A 24,954-nucleotide genomic window follows, 5' to 3' on the forward strand; every position below is an offset into this window, starting at 1 on the left:
AGGACACACAGGTCACCTCTTTCCAACACCAAGGACTTGAAACTCCTCACACAACTAACTGTTCCTGGGCCTCTCTCCTGGATCAGAACTTTGACTGATGAAAGTTGTTACAAAGAATTGATATTCATTCCTATTGATCATTCTTCTTGTCCTTTTCCAGCCATCACATGTATTTCTGTCACCTTCTTCTAGGGGCAAGTCACACCTTCCCAAAGCACTAAGAACATAGGGCAGAGTAGGTGCTCAGTCGAGTCTCTGTGTCACAAGACACATAGGCCTGGAGGTAATTCCCTCTTGGGTGCTGACAGACTCAAGGCAGGAACACAGCAGATGTTAGCCCTGGAAAGAGCCGTTGTTCTCTGAGGGCATAGAGATGCTTATCTGCATTGTTGCTCCACAAGTTGCTTGATGGAGACACATAAAGAGGGAAAAGTTGAGAGGGATGTGGGGCATCACTAAGAGTGGAAGGGACAGAGAAGTGCCTTGGACACAGACCCCACCACCTAGAGTTCATTGAATTCTGGGAAGTGCTCCATGCTGGGAGGCAGCTCATCTCAAGAGGGGGAAGAACAGCAGAACCTGGGGGCTGTGTTGGAGTTGAAGCTCTTCTCCTCAGAGGGAGGACAGCACAGTGAGAAGAGAGATGGAGATGTGCTCTGAAATTTCCTGTAAGGGTTGCACCCCTTGGCAGGGGCTCCTGCTCACAGGTAAGTGTACTCACTCTCTGACTGTGTGGGGAAGGAGAACTTAGAGGCAGCTTGAAGTCTCCTAAATATGAAAGAAACCCCAGAGGAGACTTGAGGTTTCTGTTTGCAGTTATAGAGTAGAAGGTACAGTGATGGACAGGGGCTCAACAGCCTGCAGCTCTCAGCAGATAGGAGATGATGAGGGGAAGAGAGAATCCTCCATCAGCCCCCGTTCAAAGTCAGTTATATTGGCTGCAATATTCTGAAGTGTGATTTTCCAAACAGAAATCAAACAGGGGTGTGATGGTGTAGCGATTGGAAGCTTAAAAGAAATACCACACTAGCTCAGAATTAGAGATAGATATTTATTTAGGGGGAAAACTCACAAATCAGAATTCTCTGCTTGAAAGGTTGATAGAAAATGGGATCCAAACAATCTGAATGAGCAAACAGAAACCAGGGGGACGAGAGAAGGGCCAGATGTACTTTGGCATCCAGGTAAATACTGTAAGAGGCCTCACCCAAGAAGGCTAGTAATTACAAGTTGTAAACTTCCCTGCAGCACCTCCCCCTTTTGTTTATATAAGAGACTTCTAAGTCTAATACAAAATCATTTTCAATAAGAACAAATATCCTATTCTAACTAGTTTAAGTCTTGTATAATAAATAACTTGGCCAAGTCATGAGAGGAAAGTAACTACAATTATCTAGTCTTCAACCCCATCAAAGATCCAAGAAGGGAAATAATGTTACTTGAGTGAGTAGGAAGTGCAACCAAGCAACTTCCAAAATGTGCAACAAATGACAGAGACAACTGGCTACCTGGACAATCACCCGAAGTCTCATTTGCAACGTTGAGACAACCAACTTTGGCTAAGGCCTAGAAAAACTGGCAGACCATTTTTCAAAGACAAGAAATTTTTCAAAACAGTCTTACCCTGTCTTGGCAAGATTTGAGAGTTCTATTTATCCATTTTCGGGTACTATATATCTTGCCAGTGGTTGAGGCATGGGCATTTCTTTGCCCAAAGGCTAGTTTTTGCAAAGAAGAAAACAAGCTACAATTGAAGTGTCTTCAGTGCTCAACATTCTCTCTGGAATAGATCGGTGCTGCCAGGAGCAATTGTGTCTCACTTCAACAGAACTCTAAGTTATTTAAATGCCATTTTCTATAGCTCTTTGAAGTGGTTGAAGATTATCTATCTATGCAGAATATCTACAGAACCTGATTAGTCTAACTATAAGTATGACAAACATGGATGACTATTGATCTATAATTTTTAATACCTGTATAACTTAAGGACTAAGACAATAAATAACTGTGCAATAAATGAGGATAATGATCTCCAAATGTAAGCAATGTATAAATATCTTGATCAGAGGTAGAAATGTACACTGCAATATGGTAAATATATCAATACATAAAATGTTTTAAACAGAGGTAGAAGCATGCATGCATGCATGCAATATTCAATATAATTTAACTTTGTATCAGTATACAAGAATCTATACTAATGTAATTGTCTATAAATAATAACTCACAAGTATTCAGTCTATAACTCACTAATATTATTAGTGTGAGTAAGCTCATACAAATATATTATCCCATCCAATTTTCCCTCTTTTTTCAAAAAGATCTCTGAGTCTATCAAATTCCTCTCCCAACTCTCAATCATATACCAATTATAATCAACCCCTAAATAATGTCACTAACCCTGAGTACAAACTTTGCTGGGAGAGAGGATGTCGTCTTCTAGAATTACTTCCAGCTGTCATGGGGGTGATGTTCTTTCTATGGAATCCTGTGAAAGTAAAATGATGGTTAAGCTTCAAGATTAATGTCTGGTATGGTTGCAAATAGTCTCTGAGTATTTTGTGGAGGTCTGGCCAGAATGTTGTAAAAATGTGCAGCATTTCAGCTAACCAAGTTGGAACCATCTTGTGCAGTTGGAACTCAAAACAGGTCTTGTAGTAGCACTATCAGCATCAAGATGTCTTATCAACCAGGTGGAGTTGCTGTTGTGGGGCCCCATCTTCTTCCTGGAAACTTCAAAGATTGCTGAAGGAAAATTCATTGTTCATTGTGGAAAACTTAAACATTATTTATACAGACATATATATTCAATGAAAGGTATGATAAAGACAAAAATAGATATGAAGAAAAGTAAATTTTTTTTCTAAATTCTTTTTTTTTCTGTCCCCATATCATGGCTCTTGACATGAGACAGAAACTCTGGGCTTTTCTCTTAACAACAGGCTTAGAATTAGTGTGACCGAGCCATGTCCAACTCCAAAACCAGTTATCAGCTCTATATATTTATAAATACAAATACACACACACACACACACACACACACAACATTTGTGCTTACGGAACATATTAGGATTTCTTGATGATCCTTATTGGGTGGTTATTTTTCCATCTGTCAGTATTCAAACATTCAGGGTCCCTTGAATTTTTTGAAGATGAGTGTTTTCCTGCAAAGACACGAACAGAATCCTACCCCCATCTTATATACTTTTCTTATCACCTGTATGGTTATCATCATTGTGAATGAGCTGTCATTTCTCTCTTCCAAGAGGTTTCTCCTCTTCAAACCAAACTTTTATTAATTTTAATGGTATCCACAACTTTTCTTCTCCTGTGGAAACAAGTGCAAACCCCTTCCCCAACACAGCACATCTCCTGGCTTCCACTGTGAGGTCAGCACATCCTTGAAATAAACCAGGTGATTTAATTCAGCAGGTTTTTCCATTATCCAATGTCTTTCTACTGCTGTTGTCCCTTTCTCATTAGGATTAAGAAAATTCAAGGTTAATAAAACATTTTGTAATCTATTTCTGGAGGCATTTTCCACCCCTTTCTGTTTGCTTAGCATGTCCTTTGTAGTTAGATTTGATCTTCCTATAACTGCTTGACCTGTAGGACTGTGTGGTATACCTATACCATGCTTAATATTATAATAAGCAAAAGACCATTTCATTTTCCTAGAGACATAAGTTGGACCATTATCTGTCTTTATTTGTGCAGGTATACCCATGATGGCCATAACGTCTAATAAATGTGTGATTACAGAATCAGTCTTTTCTGAGCTTAAAGCAGCTGTCCATTGAAAACCGAAATAAGTGTCAATGGTGTGATGTATATATTTTAACTTTCCAAATTATGCAAAGTGGAACACATCCATCTGCTACATTTTATGCCTTTGAGTACCTTTCGGGTTAGTCCCTGCAGGTAGTGGTGTTTGGTTATAGAATGAGAAAGTAGGACATCACTTTATAATCTCCTTAGCTTGTTGTCATGTAATAGAAAAATTGATCAGTTTCTGCATTACCTTTTGCTAGAGGACCTGGCAGACCCGCATGGGATCAGATAGTGTATAATGTATAGAGAACAAAGCTTATTCCTGATTATGCCTTGCACCTGGATAAACAATAAAGTCAATTCTGTATCATCTGATATAAATTCAGTGGTTTCAATATGCAAGATAACTCTTTCTGTATATTGTGAATAAGTAACAATATTAAGAGGTTTTTTAAAATCCCTTAGCACCTTGAGAATGGCATATAATTCTGCCTTCTGAACAGAATTATAAGGGCTTTGTTCCACCTTACTTAATTCCTCTGATTTGTAACCTGCCTTTCCTGATTTATTTGCATCAGTATAAAATGTATGGGCTCCAGTTATTTAAACATCACATACATTTGGGAAGAATCTAAGAGTTTCTTTTTATAAGGTTAAGTCTATTGTGTTTGGGATAATTACTATTAATTTTTTCCAAAAAATTTGCCATGGTTCATTGTCTTCCCATAACTTTTTTATTTTATCAGTACTAAAAGGCACTATAATCTCTTTTGGGTCTATACCTGCTAGTTGACGAAGTCTCAATTTACCTTTTATAATTAATTTGGAGACATTTTCCACATAAGTTTTTAAATTTTTTACTTGGTTTATGTGGTAAAAAGATACATTCTATGGTAATATTGTCCCTCAGCATTAAAATTGCTGTAGGAGAAACTTTGAAGGCAATATGACTAGAATACAATTTAGATTTGGATCCACCCTATCCACATGTGCCTCCTGTAATTTTTCCTCCACAACTGTCAATTCCTTTTCTGCTTCAGCTATTAATTCTCTGGGGCTACTCAAATCTTTATCACCATCTAAGGTTTTGTTTAAATGAATTATTAGATCAGGTGTTGTCCCAATAGTAGGTCATACCTTCTGTGTCCTAAATTTCTGCAAACCTATTTTATAGCCTAGGTAATTGACAGAATCTCCTCTTTGCATTTTTTCAGGAGCAATTTGCAACCCCCATTTTGGCAAAACTTTCTTTACTTCTTCAAATATTCTGTGTAAAGTATCCATGTTTGAATCAGAAAGTAAAATGTCATACATGTAATGGTAAATTATAGACTTAGGAAATTGCTTATGTATTATTTCCAAAGGCTGACTCACAAAGTATTGACACAGGGTTGGGATACTGAGCACAGTCCACTGATATCTCCTAGTAGGCTGAGAACTATTATAAGTAGGCACTGTGAAGGCAATTTTTTCTCTATACTTTTTCTTTTAAAGGTATAGTGAAGAAACATTCTTTCAAATCATAACTACAAGCAATCATCCTTTTGGTAATAGAGAGGACAGAGGAATTCCAGATTGTAGAGTGCCCATAGGTTGAATTACCTTGTTGACAGCCCTTAGATTTGTCATCATTCTTCATTTACCAGATTTCTTTTATACAACAAACACAGGAGAATTCCAAGGGCTAGTTGACTCTTCAATATGCTGAGCATCTAATTGCTCCTGTGCCAACTGTTCTAAACCCTTCAATTTATCTTCAGCTACAGGCCATTGCTTAACCCATATTGTCTTTTCAGTTAACCATTTTTAAGGTAGGGCTGTTGGTACCTCTAAAGGGTTATTAGTTGCCTTATGTTATTATACAGCCTGAATGGCTGGTAACCTTTGTTCATAGTACCTTATTACATCCTTCCCAGAATTATGAGTTCCTGGAACTGCAGGAATGTTAATGTGGGTATTCCATTGCTGTAGCAGGTCACAGCCCCATAAATTTAATGCAATATCAGCTACATATGCCCTCAGTTTTTCTCTTTGACCTTCTGGCTCAATACAGTCAATCCATTTTGCTCTTTGTTTAACTTGAAATATGGTTCCAATTCCTAGTAATTGAACATCTTCCTCTTGATGAGGCCAATTTGGATACCACGATTCTGGAGTGGTGATACTCACCTCTTCTCCTGTGTCTATCAAACCAACAATCACAATTCCATTTATATGCACTCTTAGCTTTGATCTCTGATTGTAGTATGAGGGCCGACTTGTTGAGGTTTCCGTCCCGCCTGGTACCCCACAGCTGGCAAATCCCAAAGAGAAAATCACACACAGGACTCCATAAGGTTATAAACTGATTGGCCCATTAGGTCAGGCTTCTTGTTAACTCTTATAACTTATATTAGCCCATTATTCTCATCTATGTTAGCCATATGGCTTGGTACCTTTTCCAGCTGTCAGCTTCACATACTGCCTCTTCGGTGGTCTGTACAGGAATGGCTGAGAAACCTCCCTGTTTCCCAGAATTCTCCTGTTCTCATTGCATCACCTCTACTCCCTGTCTGGTTTTCCTGCCTACACTGCCTGCCTGGCCAATCAGCGTTTTATTAAAATATGATTGACAGAATACAGACAATTCTCCCACATCATTTCCCTCTTTTTTTTTAAACAAAGGAAAATACCCATAGTCCATTTGTTGGGAATGTGGGCGTAGTATTTCAGGCTACTTCCTGCTGGTTGGAGGCGCTGACAATCTTATGGGGACCTAAAGAAAATTTAGAATTATCATCAAGTCCTGACTGGAGTATCCTGTGAGTCTTGATCATATCAGGCAGCAGTCTTGAACCTGTTCTGGATGAAGAACTCAAACATCTGGGCCATCTGTTCCTGTTGGAGATTTCTCAGGTGGCCTCCCTTGATGGAACCTGATTTTTCTTAACTCAGAATGAATCCACAGCTTCTCATTTTCTGTGGAAACAAAAGCAAAATCTCTTCTCCAAAGTAACATACCTTTTGACTTCAATTTTGAAGCCAAGGTATTTTCAAAATACCTATCTTGGGTTAGTTCAGCAGCATTTATAAACAAAAGTCTTTTAGCAGCCGTTGCTCCTTCCTCAACAATCAAACAATTCAAAGAGAGCATAATAACATACAGTATCAAGATTCTCTTTGTATTTTCCATCTTTGTGTGGCTTTACTTTAACCTCTATTTCTTTTATTTTTACTTTTACCTTTTGAGACAGGTTCTCTGTATATCTTTGTCCTGGAATAACACTGTAGACCAGGCTGTCCTTGAACTCACAGAGATCCTTCTGTCTCTACCTCCCCAGTACTGGGCACAAAGGTGTTTGCTACCACACCTTGAACTCACAGAGATCCACATGTCTCTGCTTCCCCAGTGCTAGGATTAAAGGTGTGTGCTACCACACCTTGAACTCAGAGATCTGTCTGTCTCTGCCTCCCAGGCATTGGGATTAAAGGTGTGTGCTAACACATCTTGAAGTCACAGAGGTCAACTACCTCTGCCCCTTAAAATCGCAGAGGTCAATGTACATCTGCCTCCCAGGCATTGGGATTAAAGGTGTGTACCACCACACCCTATTTCTCCCTTTACTTCTTTTTTATTTTTAATGACTTTAACCTTTAGCCTGCATATATTTTTAACACACTGTAAACCATTTAGAGGTTTTCTTCCTCTTTGAATCTCTCTTTACTGTATATCTCTCTTTTTCTGACCACACGAGTCTTCAATGGGTAAGACTAAAGCCATGGCTTTGACAGTTAGACCCAGGCCATTCCTTAGCTTTCCAGCCTCATGGCTGAGATAACAGCCAGAGCTGTGTTCACTGCCATAACTCTATGGCGTTTCAAGGTCCTTGCCATCAAGAAAACTGCAGCATTCTGCTCACAGACCACACTCAGTCAGACTGCCTGCCTGAAAGAGTCAGAGATTGCCCTGGCAGGACAGCCCAGAAAGCCAGCATTTTAAAATGGCACAGCTTTTTTCCTACTACAGCTGAAAACTGAAAAGCATGTGTTCAGCTTTTCATCAACACTGTTTAAGTGTTTCGTGACAGAACCTCTTAAAAGAGCTGCAGGGTTTTGCAGATAAAGCTGAGTCAGGAAACCTCTCTTAGATGAGAGCATTTGCTTGCCTCTAGCAAGCAGAGCAGACCCGAAAAATTGCTGCTACCAAGAAACCATGCTTTACTCTATTCTTTCCCAAGCTTTCTCAGGCTTTCTGTGGATTCATTTATCCATGTCTGGGTGCCATATGTAACACGAAGGGGCCGGCTTGTTGGGGTTTCTGTCCCGCCTGGTACCCCACAACCGGCAAGCCCAAAGAAAATGACTCACAAGACTTCATAAAATTATAACCTGATTGGCCCATTAGGTCAGGCTTCTTATTAGTCCTTATAACTTATATTAATCCATTATCATTATCTATGTTAGCCATAGATAATGGCTCAGTACCTTTCCCAGTGGGGCAGCTTACATGTTGCCTCTTCGGTGGTCTGCGCAGAAATGGTGAGGGACCTTCCTGCTTCCCAGAATTCTCCTGTTCTCATTGCACCACCTCTACTTCCTGTCTGGTTTTCCCGCCTATACTTCCTGCCTGGCCAATCAGCGTTTTATTAAAATTTGATTGACAGAATACAGATAATTCTCCCGCATCATCTGATCATTTTTAGAAGTTGGCCAGAATATATGTTTCTTATTTCCTATTTGAATTTTTGATTTATCTTTCATGCTTATGCCATCATTTAGAACAGCATGATCTTTTACAGATGGTTCTGGATTTTCTAATTTTCCTAGTGTGACATGTCCTCCACAGTTACTGGAAATGACTGGGCCACTTTTGGCTTGGGGGCTTGCAAGAGGCCCCTCAAGGAGTTTCCAGACGGTATCCAATTGCCTTTACTATGTGTTGTTGATTTGCATTCATTGGTCCAATATCATCCTTTACCACACCTTCTACATATACCTGAAGATAGAGGTCTCCTATTTTTGCCATTCCCAGAAGAGATACTATTCCTAGAAATTCATTGCCTGCAATCCCTTTTCAGATGTCCTATTTTATCACAATTAAAACATTTGGCAGTTTGATGTCTCCTCATTGCTTTGGAAATCACTTCTCCTACCCAAGATTTATCATTATAGTCAAATGTCTCAACATTCATTGTCTGCAGAATCCATTCATCTGTAGGTGCTGATCTAAACCTTAAAGGCCTAATTATCTTTTTGTATTCTAAGTTTGCATTTTCAAAAGCCAGAGATTCAAGAATTATTCGTTTAGCTTCTGGGTCTGTTACTCCTATTTGTAAACCCTTAGTTAATCTTTGTAAAAAGTCAGTAAAGGGTTCTCTCTGTCCCTGTCTAACCTTGGTATATGATTCAATTCTTTTTCTTAGTTCTTGAATCCTGTCCCAAGTATTCAAGGCTGCTTTGTGGCATAGGGACAAGATTTCTTCGTCTTAAAGAACTTGAACCTGTGGGTCAGCATAATGGCCTTCTCCAAGAATTTGATCTTGAGAAACCTCCATACCTTTTGCTCTTCCCTGCTGTTTCATATTTTTGGATTTCTCCCTGAAATACATTCCAAACATCAAGAAAGGTCTATCATCCAGGACTGCTGACACTAATTGAAAAAAATCATTTTTGGGCCTCTGACATTAGAGGCCCAAGTTTTTGCCATCTCCTTAACAAATGTGGAATGCAAGGCATATGTTACAACAGCTTCTTAACTTCTTTTAGATCATTCATTCCCATTGGCGTCCATCTACCTTCTTTGGCTCCCTTCAAGCCTTTAGCAGTTGATTCTTTGTCAGAGTAAATTACAGGGTAGGACGCTAAAACCCTGGGTAAGCCAGTTCTGACAGCCACTGGTGATGTTGCATCCTGTCCTGGTGCCTTGTTTTCCTGTTCATCAGCTCCAATAATTTCCTCAATCATTTCAAATCTTTTTATCATTTTCTTTTGTAAAGCCTGAATCTCCTGACCTCTATATATTTCTAGTGATTTCACCAAGGCATTGATTTTCTGGTCCTCATTCTGCACCTGTGATTCCAAGGTTTTAATGTTTCCCTTTAAAGATAACATTTCATGGATATCATGTAGATTGCCATCTTGGAGGAGTATTCTGTCTGTTAACTTATCAAAACTTTGTGGTAACTTTTGAATGTCAAATTCAACAGTATTAATCCTTTCAGATAACTTCCTAGTACCCTTAGATATGGAGTCAGTTCCATCTATCATAGTATCCACTTGTTCAAATAACCTCTGATTTTTGATTATATTAATTCTGTCAATTGGCTGTTCATTATTAGACTGTAAAGATTGTATTGTTCCTAAGAGTGCCATATTCTTTATTAATAATAGAATATGGAAAAGAAAAGTAAAACCTAGTAACCAATAAATTGAGGTACCTCCATAGTCATATAAGCCTCGTGTAATACAATCCATTGTGGTAGCAAGGAAAGCATTGAAAGTTCCATTAGAAACGAAGTCTGCCATATTACCTGTTATCCAGCAGATGGTGCTGTTTCAGAGCTGTGACTAGAATCAATGCAAGGGTGACACGAACGATCCTGTTTTAGTGTTTGAAGACTGGGAAACATGAGTTGCTCAACAAATTAAATGCAATCAAATCAATTCCATACACAGAACAAGAAGCCCAGTGTCCAGGGGCAGAGAACAGAAACCCAGAAACAGCACATGCCAGGGTTGCAGCAGCTGGCAAACAGTGCTTCTACTTGCCCTCCAGCTGACTTGTTGCAAACTCTGTTTTGATGGGGATTTAAAAAAAAACTGTTCAGGAAAAAGCAAATCTCCCCGGGCCATGGAAGGACTAAGCCTCCAGCCCGGTGGGTGTCTAGTTTAAACCCATCTGGCACCAAGTGATGGGGGAGTGATCAGATGCTTAAAAGAAATCCCACACTGGCTCAGAACTGAGAGATAGATAATTATTTATTTAAGGGGAAAACTCACAAATTAAAATTCTCTGCTTGAACGGTGGATGGAAAATGGGATCCAAACAATCCGAACAAGGAAACGGAAACCAGGGTAATGAGAGAAGGGCCGGACATGCTTGGTATACAGGTAAACAGTATAAGGGGCCTCACCCCAGTAGGTGGGTAATTACAAGCTGTAAACCTTCCTACAGCATGGGTGGGCCAGTGAGACAGCTCAGTGTGGAGACATGACAACCCGAATTCAGTCCTCAGCTCCCACAGGATAGATGGAGAGAACAGGCTCCTGCAGGTTCTTCTCTGCCCTTCACACAGATGTTGTTGTGTGCACCCACACAGGGGAACACTAAGGCACTTTTGTCCATGCAGCTGCTGTGGCATTCACCTACACTTGCACACACTGAAATAGATGCCTTCACAGAGACACACATATAGTACATAAGCAAATATAAAAAAATCATATTTGAGTATAATAATTGTCATTAGCTCCAAATCTGACAACTAAGTAGATAAACCCATGGAACACATTTCTCTTTCCTTCCTTCCTTCTTTCCTTCCTTCCTTCCTTCCTTCCTTCCTTCCTTCCTTCCTTCCTTCCTCTTTCTTTTTTTCTTTCCTCTCTTTACTGCTGCCTGAATATTTTCCAGGAAGTGAACCTTCCAAAGAGGTCACACTAATCCCTGTCCTCACAAAGTCCTGCTTCAAGTGGACCTGGCATCTGAGCATCCAGAAAATAAAGTCAGGGGCTGACTGAAAGCATACAGGGAACAGAGAAAAAATTCAGGGTGAGAACCCTCTAGAAGAGGAAGTCAGAGAGATATTGTTCCTCACACCAAATATACTATTTGAGGAGGGATATGGGGACACTGTGCGGGGAGTCAGCTGAACCTGAGTACAGAATTCCACAGAGTGGAAATAATAGGTTCTGAGGGAATGGAGGTCATGTTGTTTACCTTAATCAAAGAGAGTGGGCACATCCCTACCTACACACTTAAGGTGAGTAGTGTCACCCCTGCTCAATATTGGTGGTTTTTCTTGTTCCCTTCTAGCCTTCCTTTTAACCTGTTGGCACCTGCCCACTACTGCCCAAGTCACCATTGAATTAGTGCCGCCCCAAGTGGTTGAAGGAGAAAATGTTCTTCTACGTGTTCATAATCTACCAGAGAATCTTCTAGCCTTTGTCTGGCACAAAGGGGTGAGGAATATGAGCCTTGGAATTGCACTATATTCACTGGCCAAGGATTTAAGTGTGTCAGGGCCCATACACAGCGGTAGAGAGACAGTGTACAGCAATGGATCCCTGAAGATCTACAATGTCACCCAGAAGGACACAGGACTCTACACCTTACGAACCATAAATGGACAAGTAGGAGTTGGATCAATAACAACCACGTACCTTCACGTGTACAGTAAGTGATTCTTGGTGAACTATGGGTGCTGGGTGGGGCTCATTCTACTAGACACACACAAAAGTATCAAATCTAGCCTCTCTCTACCTCTCCTCTGCATGTGTCCCCATGTTTGTGCTTAATCATTTAATGCAGGAAACATATTGTGAAGAATAATGGCAACAGATCAGAATCCTTCACTTAACTGCATCTTGCACACAGGCGGATGCATGGCAGGTAACTCAGCCAAGAACATCAGCCTCTGTCTAGACTCTTGGGGCTCTCACAGGCATGTGTCCCTGAGAAAGACCGAGTGATGACTGCGGTGAGAATGCATCTGTCCTCTTCCCCATGCATCACTCACCAGTCCCTTTGAAGCCTCACAGACATCAGTCACCTTCCTGCTAAGAGGATATTCCATTTTTTCAGAGCATTGAGAACTCAGGGCAGGCTGGGTACCCAGACGGGTTTCTGTGTTCCACAGGGAGCGCAGAGGTTCCCTCTTAGTTCTGACAGATCCAGGGCCAGGACACAATAGAGGGCAGCTCCAGAGTGATCTGTGTTATATTAAGGCACAGGGATGCTCATCAGCCCTTTTGATCACCATGTAGTCTGGAGGACTGAAATATAAAGAGAGAAGTAGAGAGGGATATTGGGCAGCACTGAGAGTAAGGGGGCAGAGCAGTGTTTTGTAAAGAGAACACACACAGCTATGGAACTCTGGGAGATGCTCCTGTCTGGAAGGAGGATCAGTTCAGATGAGGGAAGGACAGCTGAGCAGACATGCCACAGGGTGAGGGGGGGACAGATAAGGTCACAGAGACTAGAGAGGCAGCCTTGTATCCCTCTGCAAAGGGTCACTGATTTTCAGGGACTCTTGCTCACAGGTGAGTAGACTTCAAGTTGACAGTATGAGAGGAGAGGACCGACTTACTGTCTTGAGTCTCCTAAGGGGTACAAGGACATGAGCAGAGTCTTGGGTTAGTTGGGATGAAGACATAGGTCATGCCAGAGGGTCATCAGCAGGAAACTTATTCTTATTCTTGATGAAAATGAAAAAGTAAGGGATTGAGGAATTGTTCTCACTCAAACTTAATAAGCATGACCACACTATTCTGAAGACTGATGTTCTCAGCTTGCTGTCTTAAAGAAAAAAAATCAAGCTATTGACCAGAGATGTGACTCAGGAGACATAAGCATTTACTTCATTGTCTGTCAAGCTGAGACTAATGAACACAAGTCCTCTGACCTCCAACTTGGTACTGACTCCTGCACCTACTCCCACACCCTGAGACATGCCCTTGCACACAAACATAAATGAGCATTAAAAAATCAAATCAAATAGAAAAATTCAACTCTGTATTCCCAAACCCATGAGTTTCTTAAGTAAATCCCTGGGTATACAGGATTCTGAAACATCATTTATTCATTCTCCACAGGTGTCTGGATCTTCCTAGGCATCATTTCTTTAAAAAAATATAAGATTAATACACAAATCCCTAGTCCTAGTGGACTGAAGTTAAGAAAGTTAGAAGGTGAAGTTAAGTGTTGACTGGAACTACAAGAGGAAAGAAGACAAACAAAAGAAAGTCAGAGAGTCAGGTGTCAAGGTCTGTAGGGAAAGAGGTCAGGGAGACATGCACCCAACACCAATCTACACTGAATATAAGCAGGGGTCTGAGGGCAGTGAGCTGGGGCCGTGTTGACACTTGATCAGAAAGTGACATACAGAAGAAATGACAAGTTCAGGGATGCTGAGGACATGTAGTTTATGTATTCACTTCCACACAGTAGAACAGGAAGACACCCACACACCTAGTCTGAGCTGAGCAATGGACATACCTGCTCAGGACACAAATGCAAAGGTTCCAATAATGATGGACTTCACTCTCTTCTCTTCTAGCCTCCCTTTTGAACTGTGGGCGCCCTCCCACCTCTGCTCAGCCCACTATTGAATCAGTGCCACCCAGAGTGGCAGAAGGGTCAAGCATTCTTCTACTCGTCCACAATCTCCCGGAGAATCTTCTAGCCCTTTTCTGGTACAGAGGAATTATTGTATTCAAGAACTTTGAGATTGCCCGACATGTAACAGCTAGAAATTTAAGTATCCTGGGCCCTGGACACAGTGGTAGAGAGACGGTGTACAATAATGGATCTCTGCTGCTCCAGAATGTCACCTGGAAAGATGCTGGATTGTACACCCTACGAACTCTGAGTACAGATATGAAAGTTGAATTATTACATGTGCAAGTCCAGGTGGACAGTAAGTGATTCTTGTGATCATTCAGTGCTGGGTGGGGCATAGTCACACAGGACTGTCGTGCGTGATTGTGCATACCTCCCCTCCAGACTGTGTCTCCTTGTTGAATTTTGAGGACTTAGTGCAGGACACTCATAGTGGAGACAAGCTGCCAAAGATCAGCCTATGTCATTTGTCTCCACCCTCAGAGAGGAGGGTGTGTATGTGTGTGTGTGTGTGTGTGTGTGTGTGTGTGAGAGAGAGAGAGAGAGAGAGAGAGAGAGAGAGAGAGAGGAGATGAGAAATGGTAACACAGTTCAAGTAGCATTAGACTTAGTCATGTCTTTTGGGGTTCTCATCATGAACATGGGTCAGAGAAAGACCTTGTTGGCATCAGGCAGATCTTGACATCCTCACAGCGATGTAAGCACCAGGAAGTTCTGACTTCAGATCTCTGTCCCAGACTTGGCTACAGGTGACCTTGAGGAGTATTTTGACAGTTTTGAACTCTTACTTCCTTATGGACTTGACAGGGAACAATGATTTTTGGCCATTCATATTTCACAGCATGTAAAACCAATCAGTGCATTTTCATGAGAGTCACATTCAAGCTAGGACACGTGGTACCTTCTTCTGAGACTCAGCAGGAAAGCAGAGCTGAACAGGGGCCCTGCCATCAGTCAGCTGGCCTCATAGCCTTATGAGACTTCACAGGAAGGTCAGGGTTCCCAAGATGAAGAACACCTGGAAAGTGTTTGTCCTCTGGGGTCCAGCTCAGGGAATTCCTTCATTAGGGGAATGTTAACAGACTCTGCTGATGTGGAAAGTTTCAGCCATGACCTGAAATTCTCCTAAAAGATCACCAGGGGGCAGGATCAGGGCACACAATCCACAGTCAGACCCAGGAGTGGAGAATAACTTCTTAGGCTTCCATCCCTGTCTCAACACACCTGGAGGTCCCTCCCACAAGACCACTCTAACCTACTGGCTGATTTCTGTGCCTGAGAACACTATGCTAAGGTCCCTGTTCAGTCTCCTTTCTTCTAGCATCTTGCTTGGGGAAAGAGGGTGACCACAGGGAAATTACCAAGCAAAGGACAGAGGTCCTGAGCAGACTTGAACTGCATCTCTGCCAGCAAAGGAGGCTGGAATTCAGGATTCTCTCTGAAACCTTACACAGCAAGGTGAGTCCACATCTCTCCAGGACACAGGTGATCTTCTCCACACAGAGGACATGGCTTTCCTGACACTAGTGCCCCTGGACATCTGTCTTATGTCAGAAAACCCTGAATGGAGACACTAGTGATAAAAGATGAGTGTCATTCCCCTGGCACCATTCAGTTTGTCCCTTTTCAGCTCTCACAGACATTTTTGTTATCTTCTGGATGAGTAAATCCCACCTTCCCAGAGCATTTGAGAACATGGGTATGAGTGGGTGCCCAGCGAAGTTTCTGTGACAGAGGATGCAGAGGAAGGGCAGAGTCCTCTTTATAGGTGCTGACAGAGCCAAGACCAGGTCACAGCAGAGGTTAACCCTAGGGTGAACTGTTGGATGTGGGGGCACAGATATGCTTAACAGCTCATTGTGTGATCTGGAAGCCTGGAGCATAGAGAGGAGAAGAGAAACACCAGGCAATGTCAAGGGGAGGAAACAGTAGTGCCTTGGACAAGCACCCACCCACAGTCCATTTGACTCTGAGAGGGGCTTCTGCTTTGGAACAGGCTCAGCTCAGAGGAAGGCAGGACAGCAGAGATGGCTCTGAGACAGAAGAGCTCATTCCAGGACCACAGAGTTGACTCTGGGACAGGGAAACTGATTCCAGAACAGCAGAATTGACTCAGGAATAGCGGGGCTGACCCTGGGACTGCAGAATTGATTCTGGGACAGTAGAGTTAACTCTAGAACAGCATAGCTGTATCTGGAACAGCAGAGCTGATTCTGGGACAGCAGGATTGACTCTAAAACAATAGAGTTAACTCTAGAACAGCATAGCTGAATCTGGAGCAGCAGAGCTGACTCTGGGACAGCAGAATTGACTCAGGAACAACAGAGTTAACTGTAGAACAGCATAGCTGACTCTGGGACAGCAGCATTGACTCTGGGACAGTAGAGTTAACTCTAGAACAGCATTGTTGAATCTAGAATGGCAGAGCTGACTCTGAGAGAGCAGTACCGACTCTTAGACAGAGGAGTGTGGTAGCAGTACTGGATCCCGTGGTGACCTCCTATTCCAAGGAATCAAGATCCCTACCTTGCTCAAGGGGCACTATGGACAAGGCTAGTCTCGTAAGCGAAGAAATAATTCCCTGGTCATGTGTGGGAGGGGAGAGCTCAGGCCCAGGGTGGAGTCTCCTAGGAAGACAAGAGTCTTAAAGAGAATCAAGGTGTTGTCTTTATCCCTCAGTGAAGATGACACAGGGGAAGACAGAGGCTCAGCAGCAGGAAGTTCTCAGTGAACAGGAAATGGTAACGGTAGAGATGAAAGCCAGAGTGTTCTCTATTCAGTGGTGATCATGCTGGCTACTATATTCCGAAGACTGATGTTCCCAGCTATAATAGGGTGACACAGAGAAGAATCTGATCTGGGTGGGTCAGTGAGGTGTTTCAATGAGTGAAGGCAAATTCTGCCAGGCCCAGTGACATGAGTTTAATCCTCAACTCCCACATGATGAAAGGAGAGAGCCCTCTTACTCTTCAAAACTGTCCTTGGCCCCACATTTGGTACTGTGGCACACACCTGGGCGTATGGACATCTGTGTAGGAATGTGCTTGTGTTCACACCTGCATGCATTCACACACACATGAAATTGAAACAAATGCAAAAACTTAAATCAAACTGGGGTATCTAATAGCCACAAAGCTGAGAGTTTCATAAATAAAACTCTGGGTATGCTGGACCTTGAAACATTGGTTGCTATTCTCATGTTCATTCATTCATTCATTCATTCATTCATCCTCCACAGGGATCAGAAACTTTTCTGGGTAGCATACATTCCTAAAATTGTGAGATTAGCCCTGGTCTTCATGAAACCCTATTCCAAGTGGATTTGAAGACAGGCCAATAAAGAAAACTTGAAGGTGAAGTTAGGTGCCATGCAGAGGAAATGGCATGTGCAGAGACACTGAGAACATGGAAATCATGTGCTGCCCTCCACCCAGTAGGACCGGGAGACACTCACACACTTAGGTTGAATGATGTTAGGACACATGGACCCATCTTAACCAAATATAAATGCCCCCATATTGATCAATCTCTGTTTTCCCTTCTAGACTCCCGTTTGACCTATGAGTGTCCTCCTCCCTCTGTGCAGACCACTGTTGAATCAGTGCCGCCCATCATTGCAGAAGGGTCAAATGTTCTTCTAGTTGTTCACAATCTCCCAAAGAATCTACGAGTCCTTTTCTGGTACAAAGGGGTGATTGGGTCCAACAACCTTGAGGTTGCCCGCCATATAATAGCCACGAATTCAAGTGTGTTGGGCCCTGCATACAGTGGTAGAGAGACTGTGTACAACAATGGATCCTTGCTGCTCCAGAACGTCACCTTGAAAGACTCCAGATTTTACACTCTACAGATGCTGAGTACAGATTTGAAAATTGGATTGGTGCATGTGCAACTCCTGGTGGACAGTAAATGATTCTTTATGATTGTTCTGGGCTAGGTGGGGTTTAGTCACATAAGATTGTCATGCCCCCCTCCACTCTGCACTGTGTCCCCATGTACACAGGATGCACATGGTGGAGACAATAATCACAGATCAGACTCCATCATCTGACTCCCCAAAGAATCAAGGAAGAATTTGATGGAAATTATCCCAGGCTAAGATGTCTGAGTCAGTTCAGTCTCCTGAGGCTCATCCCATGCATTCGAGGAAGACACCAGAGGAGAGAATTCCATTTAGAGAGTTCTACATATAGAAGTCCTGGGGTAATGCAGCTCATGTTGCTGACCTCCACAAAGTGGGATGGTGCACCCATGCTTGCGCATCTAGGCTGAATGATGAACCCATCAGCTCAGGTTGGAGGTTCTCATCTTTCTATCAAGCAAAATTGATCCCAAAGAATGTTTATTTTTCCTCTTTTTCCTTACAGCCTCCCATTCTACATGCTGTAAGCTTCTCATAATTGAACCAGTGCCACGAAATGTTGCTGAAGGAGAAAGTGTTCTATTCCTTGTTCACAATCTGCCAGAAGATGTGAGAACCTTTTCTTGGTACAAGGGAGTGTTTAGCATCCAGGTCTTTAAAATGGCAGAATACAACAGAGCCATGAATTCCATCACCTGGGGACCTGCCCACAATAGAAGAGCAATGGTATACAGCAATGGATCCCTGCTGCTTCAGGATGCCACTGAGGAAGATGCAGGGTTGTACACACTAGAAACTATAAATAGAGATTTGAAAATTGAAATGACACACGTGCAAGTCCATGTGAAAAGTAAGTGACTCACTCTACGGCCTCCAACTGCTGGGTGTAGATTATCCTGCTTGTTACACTATCTGTCAGGGCTGGGTTGTGATTATTCTCCCCTCACTGTGTCCCCACACTGGGGTTTGGGCCCTTACTGCAGGACACACATAGAGTAATTAAACAGCAATAGATCAAAACTCCTCATCTGTCTTTACCTGCAAAGTGGAGGACCTGTGCTGGGTAAACTCAGCCTCAGGATGTCAACCTCAGTAAGACACTTTGAGCTCTCACCATGCACATGTCCCCAGAAAGACATTATGGGAGTCAGGCAGTCCCTGGCTGACGAAGTCAAGGGATCTTCACAGAGAGCACTGGGAAGCCCTGTCTGAAAATCTTTGTCCCTGGCTAGACTCTAGATGACACTGACAAGCTTTTTGTCACCACTTGATTTTTACTACTATTAGAGTTGACAGAGGACAAGGCTTTCTTGGCATATGGAACCAGTCAGTGTGCTTCCATGAGAGCCATGGTTAGGCTCTCACCTGGACATCTTAGAGGCTCAGCAGGAAGAGTATAGCTGCTCAGGTTCTGAGGTCATTACTTAACTGTCCTGATGGACACATGAGACCTCACAGGCAGGTCATGGTCCCCAAGTGAAGGAACAAATGAAACAAGTCATCCTTGTAAGTGATTGTCCTGTGGGGTTCAGCTCTGGGATTCTCTCCTGCAGACAAATAGTAACATAGACACTGATCTGGACAGCTCCCAGACATGAGTTGCAGTTCTCATAGTCATCTTTAGGTGGCTATAGAAGGACACAGAATCAACACCTAAAAAGGTATCAAGGAGCCATAAGCACAACTTGCAGCCTGGCTTCCACCCCTTCTCCTACAGACGTGGAGATCACTGACAGCATTCTCAGAACTACTGGCTGCTTCTTGTGTTTCTAAGCATACTACTCTACCAGAGGATCCTGGTTGACACTCCCTCCATCTTGGTACCTCTCATGGGTATTTCACCTACACAGAGGATGGCTGGATCCCAGGAAAGACATGGAGAGACCATAGATACAGCTCAGCCATCACAAGAAGTTATAGGGTCCCTCTGAAACTGTCCCTAGGATGATGGAGTAACCATCCTCTCTCTAGGACTCAGGTCACCTCTTGCTTCACCACCATATGAAACTCCTCACACAGGTGCTTCAGGGTCATATGACAATAAGTCACCCCTTATGGTGACTTCAGTGAGAACGGTTCTGGTCCCTGTTCCTGGTATAACGCAGATGGTCCCCTTGCAGCTCTAGAAAACATCTCTGTCATAATCCTGCAATGAGTACATCCCACCTTCTCAGAGAATTGAGAACACAGGGCAGAATAGGAGCTCTGCTGGGATTCTGTGTCATAGAGGACATGCTGCAAAAACAGAGCAGAGGGAAGTCCCAGGATGAGCTGTTGTCTGATGGCAGAGAAATGATTATTAACCTGTTGCTTACCATGTGATCTAGAGGACTGAAATCCACACATAGACAAGGCAATTGGGACACCAGGCAGGTCTAAAACTGTAAGGGACAGAGCAGGTCCTTGGACACTATCTGTGACAACAGTCACATTACCCTGAGAGTGTCTCCTGTCTGTCAGGAAGCTAAGCTCAGAAAGAGGAATGCTGCAGAGCTTGGAGGCAAGTGTTGGAACAGAAGCTCTTCTCCACAGAGGGAGAACAGAGCAGGCTGCTGCCACCTTAGAGGCCCACGGTGTCCTTCCCTGCAAAGGGTGAAGCCCCTGGTAGTGGCTCCTTCTCACAGGTGTCAGGGGAGGGGAGCTCAGAGACCGATTGGAATAGGAAAAGCTCCTTCAAGTTGTCCTCAGACCTCCATCTAGGTGATATCACCCTCATTCTTTCATACACACAGCACCTGCATAAACACCCACACTCATACCCACTCACACACCAACTCCCTACACATGCACAAGTTCATGTAAGCTGGAGTTGTAACTGGTATCAGTAGTTCTATACATGAGAATTTCATAAATACCTGGACATGCAAATCCATGGACATTTGATCTTCTATCTGCCCACATGAATCTGATCTTGACCAGGCATCAGGCCTTCCAGAAAGATCAAAGTAATTTTTCCTAACAAGGCCCCAGTTCTAGTGGACTGGAAGACAGACCAGGAAGTCCATCTTATAGTGAATTCAGAGGTTGACTACATCCAGAGAAGGGTGAGATCAAAGAAGTCAGAAGGAGAAGACTGGGGGTCTTAGAGGAAGAAGTGAAAGAAGGCACCCCATTCCACACATATTCTGTGTGTGAACAGGCCTGTGAGGACAGTAAGCAAGGAGGCACCTTGGGAGAGAGTTCTACACAAAGGAAATGACACAGTCAAGTGCACCAGGGTCATGGAGTCTTTTTCTTACTTTCCGAGTTGGGAAGACACTCCCACCCACCTCACTGAGTGATGGACCTGAGCTTCTCAGTACACAGGACTCTATCACCAAAGACAAAAGTCTCAGAATTGATGAGTTTGTCTCTCTTCCTTTCTAGCCTCCCTTGCAGCCTGCCGGCACCCTCCAACCATCACCAAGTTCACCATTGAATCAGTCCCGTCCAGTGTTGTTGAAGGGGAAAATGCTCTCCTACTTGTTCACAATATCCCAGGGAACCTTCGAGCCTTTTCCTGGTACAAAGGGGTAGCCACCGTCAACAGCCATGAGATTGTATGGTACATAGTATCCACTAGTAGAAGTTTGCTGGGGCCTGCACACAGTGGTAGAGAGACTGTGTACCCCAATGGATCCCTACTGCTCCACAATGTCACCCAGAAGGACACTGGATTCTACACCTTACGAACCTTAAATACACAGCTTGAAACTCAAGAAAGACATGGGCACATCCACATATACAGTGAGTGATTCTTTGTGACCTCTGGGTGCTGATGGGGTTGAAAACACTGTACACACACAGGACTGTCCAGTGTGGACTATGCCTCTGCCTCCTCTTTACACTGTGTTTCCACAGTGTGGTTTAAGCATTTAGTTAGTACACATGTTATGAGGAGAAAGACTGATATAGACTAGAATCCCATACCCAATTCCACCTGCAGAGTAGGATGTGTGCTGGGTAACTCAGCTCAAGGATGTCAGTCAGTCTCAGTCCATATTCTTTGTGTGTCAACATGATCATGGCACTGAGCAAGGCCCTGTAGCACTCAGGAAAGACCTAACTAAGGGAACCATGGACTGCTCACAGAGAGGTGAGCATCAGGAAGCCTTAGCTTCAGATTTCTGTTCCAGACGCAACTTTAGTTGATCCTAAAGAATATCTCCTCAAGACTAGAATTTGTCTTCCTGTCAGAGCTGACAGGGAATAAGTCTTTACTGACCAAGTTAAATAGATTGTGGAACCAGGTTTGCATTGTCATGACAGCTACAGTTAGGCAGATCACCTGGGCATCTCCTACTCATGAGTATCAGTGAACAGGTGCCAGGACATAACTCAACTCTTCTGATGGGCTTAGTAGACTTCACAGGAAGGTCAGGGTCCCCAAGAGGGGGGACAGAGGAGACAGGAAGTTTTTGTACTTGAGGGTCCAACCTAGGAAATTCTTTTCTGCAGACAAAGAGTAATAGATGCTGCTGATATGAGCATGTCACTGAGATCCCAAGGTCAGGCCATTGATGATAGCTAAACTTAACTTAAAGACATGCCAATAATCATGCAGTGTGTGTCCTTTTATAGGGAAACTTAGGCACAGAAAAGTCGGTGTCTGAATCAGGATCTCCTGTTCTTGGTGGCATATCCAAAGCACAATATATGACTATAATCATAGCCCTAACTTGCCTACCCTGGAGGTTTTATTAAGTGTGAACTATAGAGGGGATGGTTGAGATTGCTGAAGGGCTACTATCATTTGGTCTCCTCCTATGCTTCTTTGCAGAGCCTGTGACACAGCCCTTCATGCAAGTCACTGACCCCACAGTCACAGTAGGGAGCTCTGTGGTCTTCACTTGTGTCTCAGCTGACAATGGAATCTCCATCCGTTGGCTCTTCAATAACCGGAGTCTGAAGTTCACAGAGAGGATGACTCTGTCCCCAACAAAGTGCCGACTCAGAATAGATCCTGTCAGGAGGGAGGATGCTGGGAAGTATAAGTGTGAGATCTCCAACCCAGTCAGTTCAAAGACCAGTCTCCCAGTCTGGCTGGCTGTGCGTAATGAGTGACTGCTCCTCTCATCCTTCAGCAGAGCAGGGACATTTTTTTTATTGATGGGATAGAAAAGGAGAAAAGTTTTGTGATAAAAATTGTCAGTTACCACTTAAGGACAGCTAGCATGGTGACTCAAGCCAATAATCCTGGGATAAATGTGCATCAAGGACAGGCTAAGATTTAAGTGAGACTTTGGTCTCCAAATGAAAATAAAGACCTCAATAGAGTTAATGCAACTACAAAGGGTTAATAGGCTGTGGATGAAATATATAGCCAACAGAATCTGTGGGAACAAATTTTAGGAAACCACCAACCACCAAATGGATGGTCTGAGTCCCCTGTCAAATGGTGCAATCTTGGCATAGAGATAAACATCCTCTCCCATGCTCCAATAGTTTCACCCAACACCAATACTCTCCAGACATGATCATTTGTGTAAAGCAAGGAAGAGCAACAGGGGAAGGGACCGACAAGGTTTCTCTATGGACATAAATGGTTTCTAAATAGTTTTGATTCCCAGTTGCTTTGATGCACAGAAGTCAAGTCTATTGTGTAAGGGCGATTTGGGGTGTTTCTATCCTGGGAGTGGCATCCACAGTGCAATCTTGCACACAATTTTCCTGTTAATATACATTTTTTGAGATTTTTTACATTGGCAATTTTGAATCACAAAGCACATTCATATTGCCATGTAACCATCACCATTGTCCATTTCCAAAGCACTTCTAAGCCCACATACTCTCTCCATCCCTGTCTAACCCCATCTAATATGTCTATGTATTTGACAAAATAGGACATCCAACATTTTGTGGTCAATATTAGTTTACAGAAGTATAGCTCACGTGGGTATGATTGCTCACCAGTTTCAGAAACTTCTTTGAAATCTTTAGTATTTTCTACAGATGTGTTTATGTCATCAACAGACATATTTTACAGCTGATTGATAGGCCACCTTACAATTCTTTGCCTTACCTAATTGTTCTGTTTAAGACTCTTAAGGGAATACTGAACAGAAGTGGCCACAGTAGCATCCTTATGTTGATCCTGATCTTAAAGGGAAAGCTGTCAGTGTCCCCATTGAGTAAGGGCTGGCTGTGGGTTTCCACATGCACCCCTCCTGTACTGGTGTATCTTCCATCCCTAGTTTGTCTGTTTCTATCATTAAAAACTGCTTATTTTTGTTCAATATGTTTTTTTCAGGTATGTGTTATTCATGAAATCAGTTTTGTGTCTCTTCCAGCTTCCATATCAGTAGATTCTGTGGCTTTTAGAAATTTGTCTGTTTCATCTAGGTCATTCTACAGTTAGTACATAACTATTAAGTACTCATGGAATTCTTAGTATTCTAAGAATGAATAGTAAGGTCTCATGTTTCACTTCTAGTATTAATAATGTCAATCTTTTAAAAACAAAGTTAATCTAGTTAAAGTTTCTGAAAACTATTAATCACTTTGAAGAATAAACTTCTGATCCATTGATTTTTCTCTACTGTTATTATTAATTTGTATCATTATTCTAACCTGTGGGAACAGAGGCGGAGATCATGGAGGAATGACACTTGCTGGCTTGCTCTCCATGGTTTGCTAAGTTACCTCTTACTTGTTCATCCTAGGATCACCAGCCTAGGCATGACATCACCCACAGTTGGCTGAACACTCACACTTCAATCAATAATCAAGTTAGTGCTCCATGGACATACCAACAGACCAAGCTAATGAAAGCAATTCTTTGAATTTCCCCAGGTGTCTCTAACCTGTATCACATAACACAAATTAGCCTACACATTGCTCAAACACATCTGTCCCATCTGGCTACTTTCAACAAGATGTTGCAACTGGTTTCTACAGGTCAGAAAATCAGTATTCACCTAAACCTCAAGAAAGCTGTCTGTCTACATGGTCCACATTTATGAGAAGGAGTGTTAAACCCCAAGAACAAGAAGGTGGTTCTGTTTCAAAGCCTGCCCTGACCTTTCACATT

General features: G+C 42.7%; 1 protein-coding gene across 1 annotated transcript; it reads left to right on the plus strand.

The window, feature by feature from the left end:
• Positions 1–643: 643 nt before the first annotated feature.
• Positions 644–23,042, plus strand: LOC125399803 (cell adhesion molecule CEACAM3-like). Its single transcript, XM_087896267.1, has 7 exons — positions 644–707; positions 11,780–12,139; positions 14,022–14,381; positions 17,629–17,988; positions 18,451–18,795; positions 21,312–21,671; positions 22,705–23,042. Exons 1-7 carry the CDS (start codon positions 644–646, stop codon positions 22,986–22,988), a joined length of 2,133 nt encoding a protein of 710 aa, XP_087752393.1. The 3' UTR covers positions 22,989–23,042.
• Positions 23,043–24,954: the final 1,912 nt, after the last annotated feature.

Source organism: Myodes glareolus, chromosome 1, assembly GCF_982192425.1.
Source record: "Myodes glareolus chromosome 1, mMyoGla1.1, whole genome shotgun sequence".
Lineage (NCBI taxonomy): Eukaryota > Metazoa > Chordata > Mammalia > Rodentia > Cricetidae > Myodes > Myodes glareolus.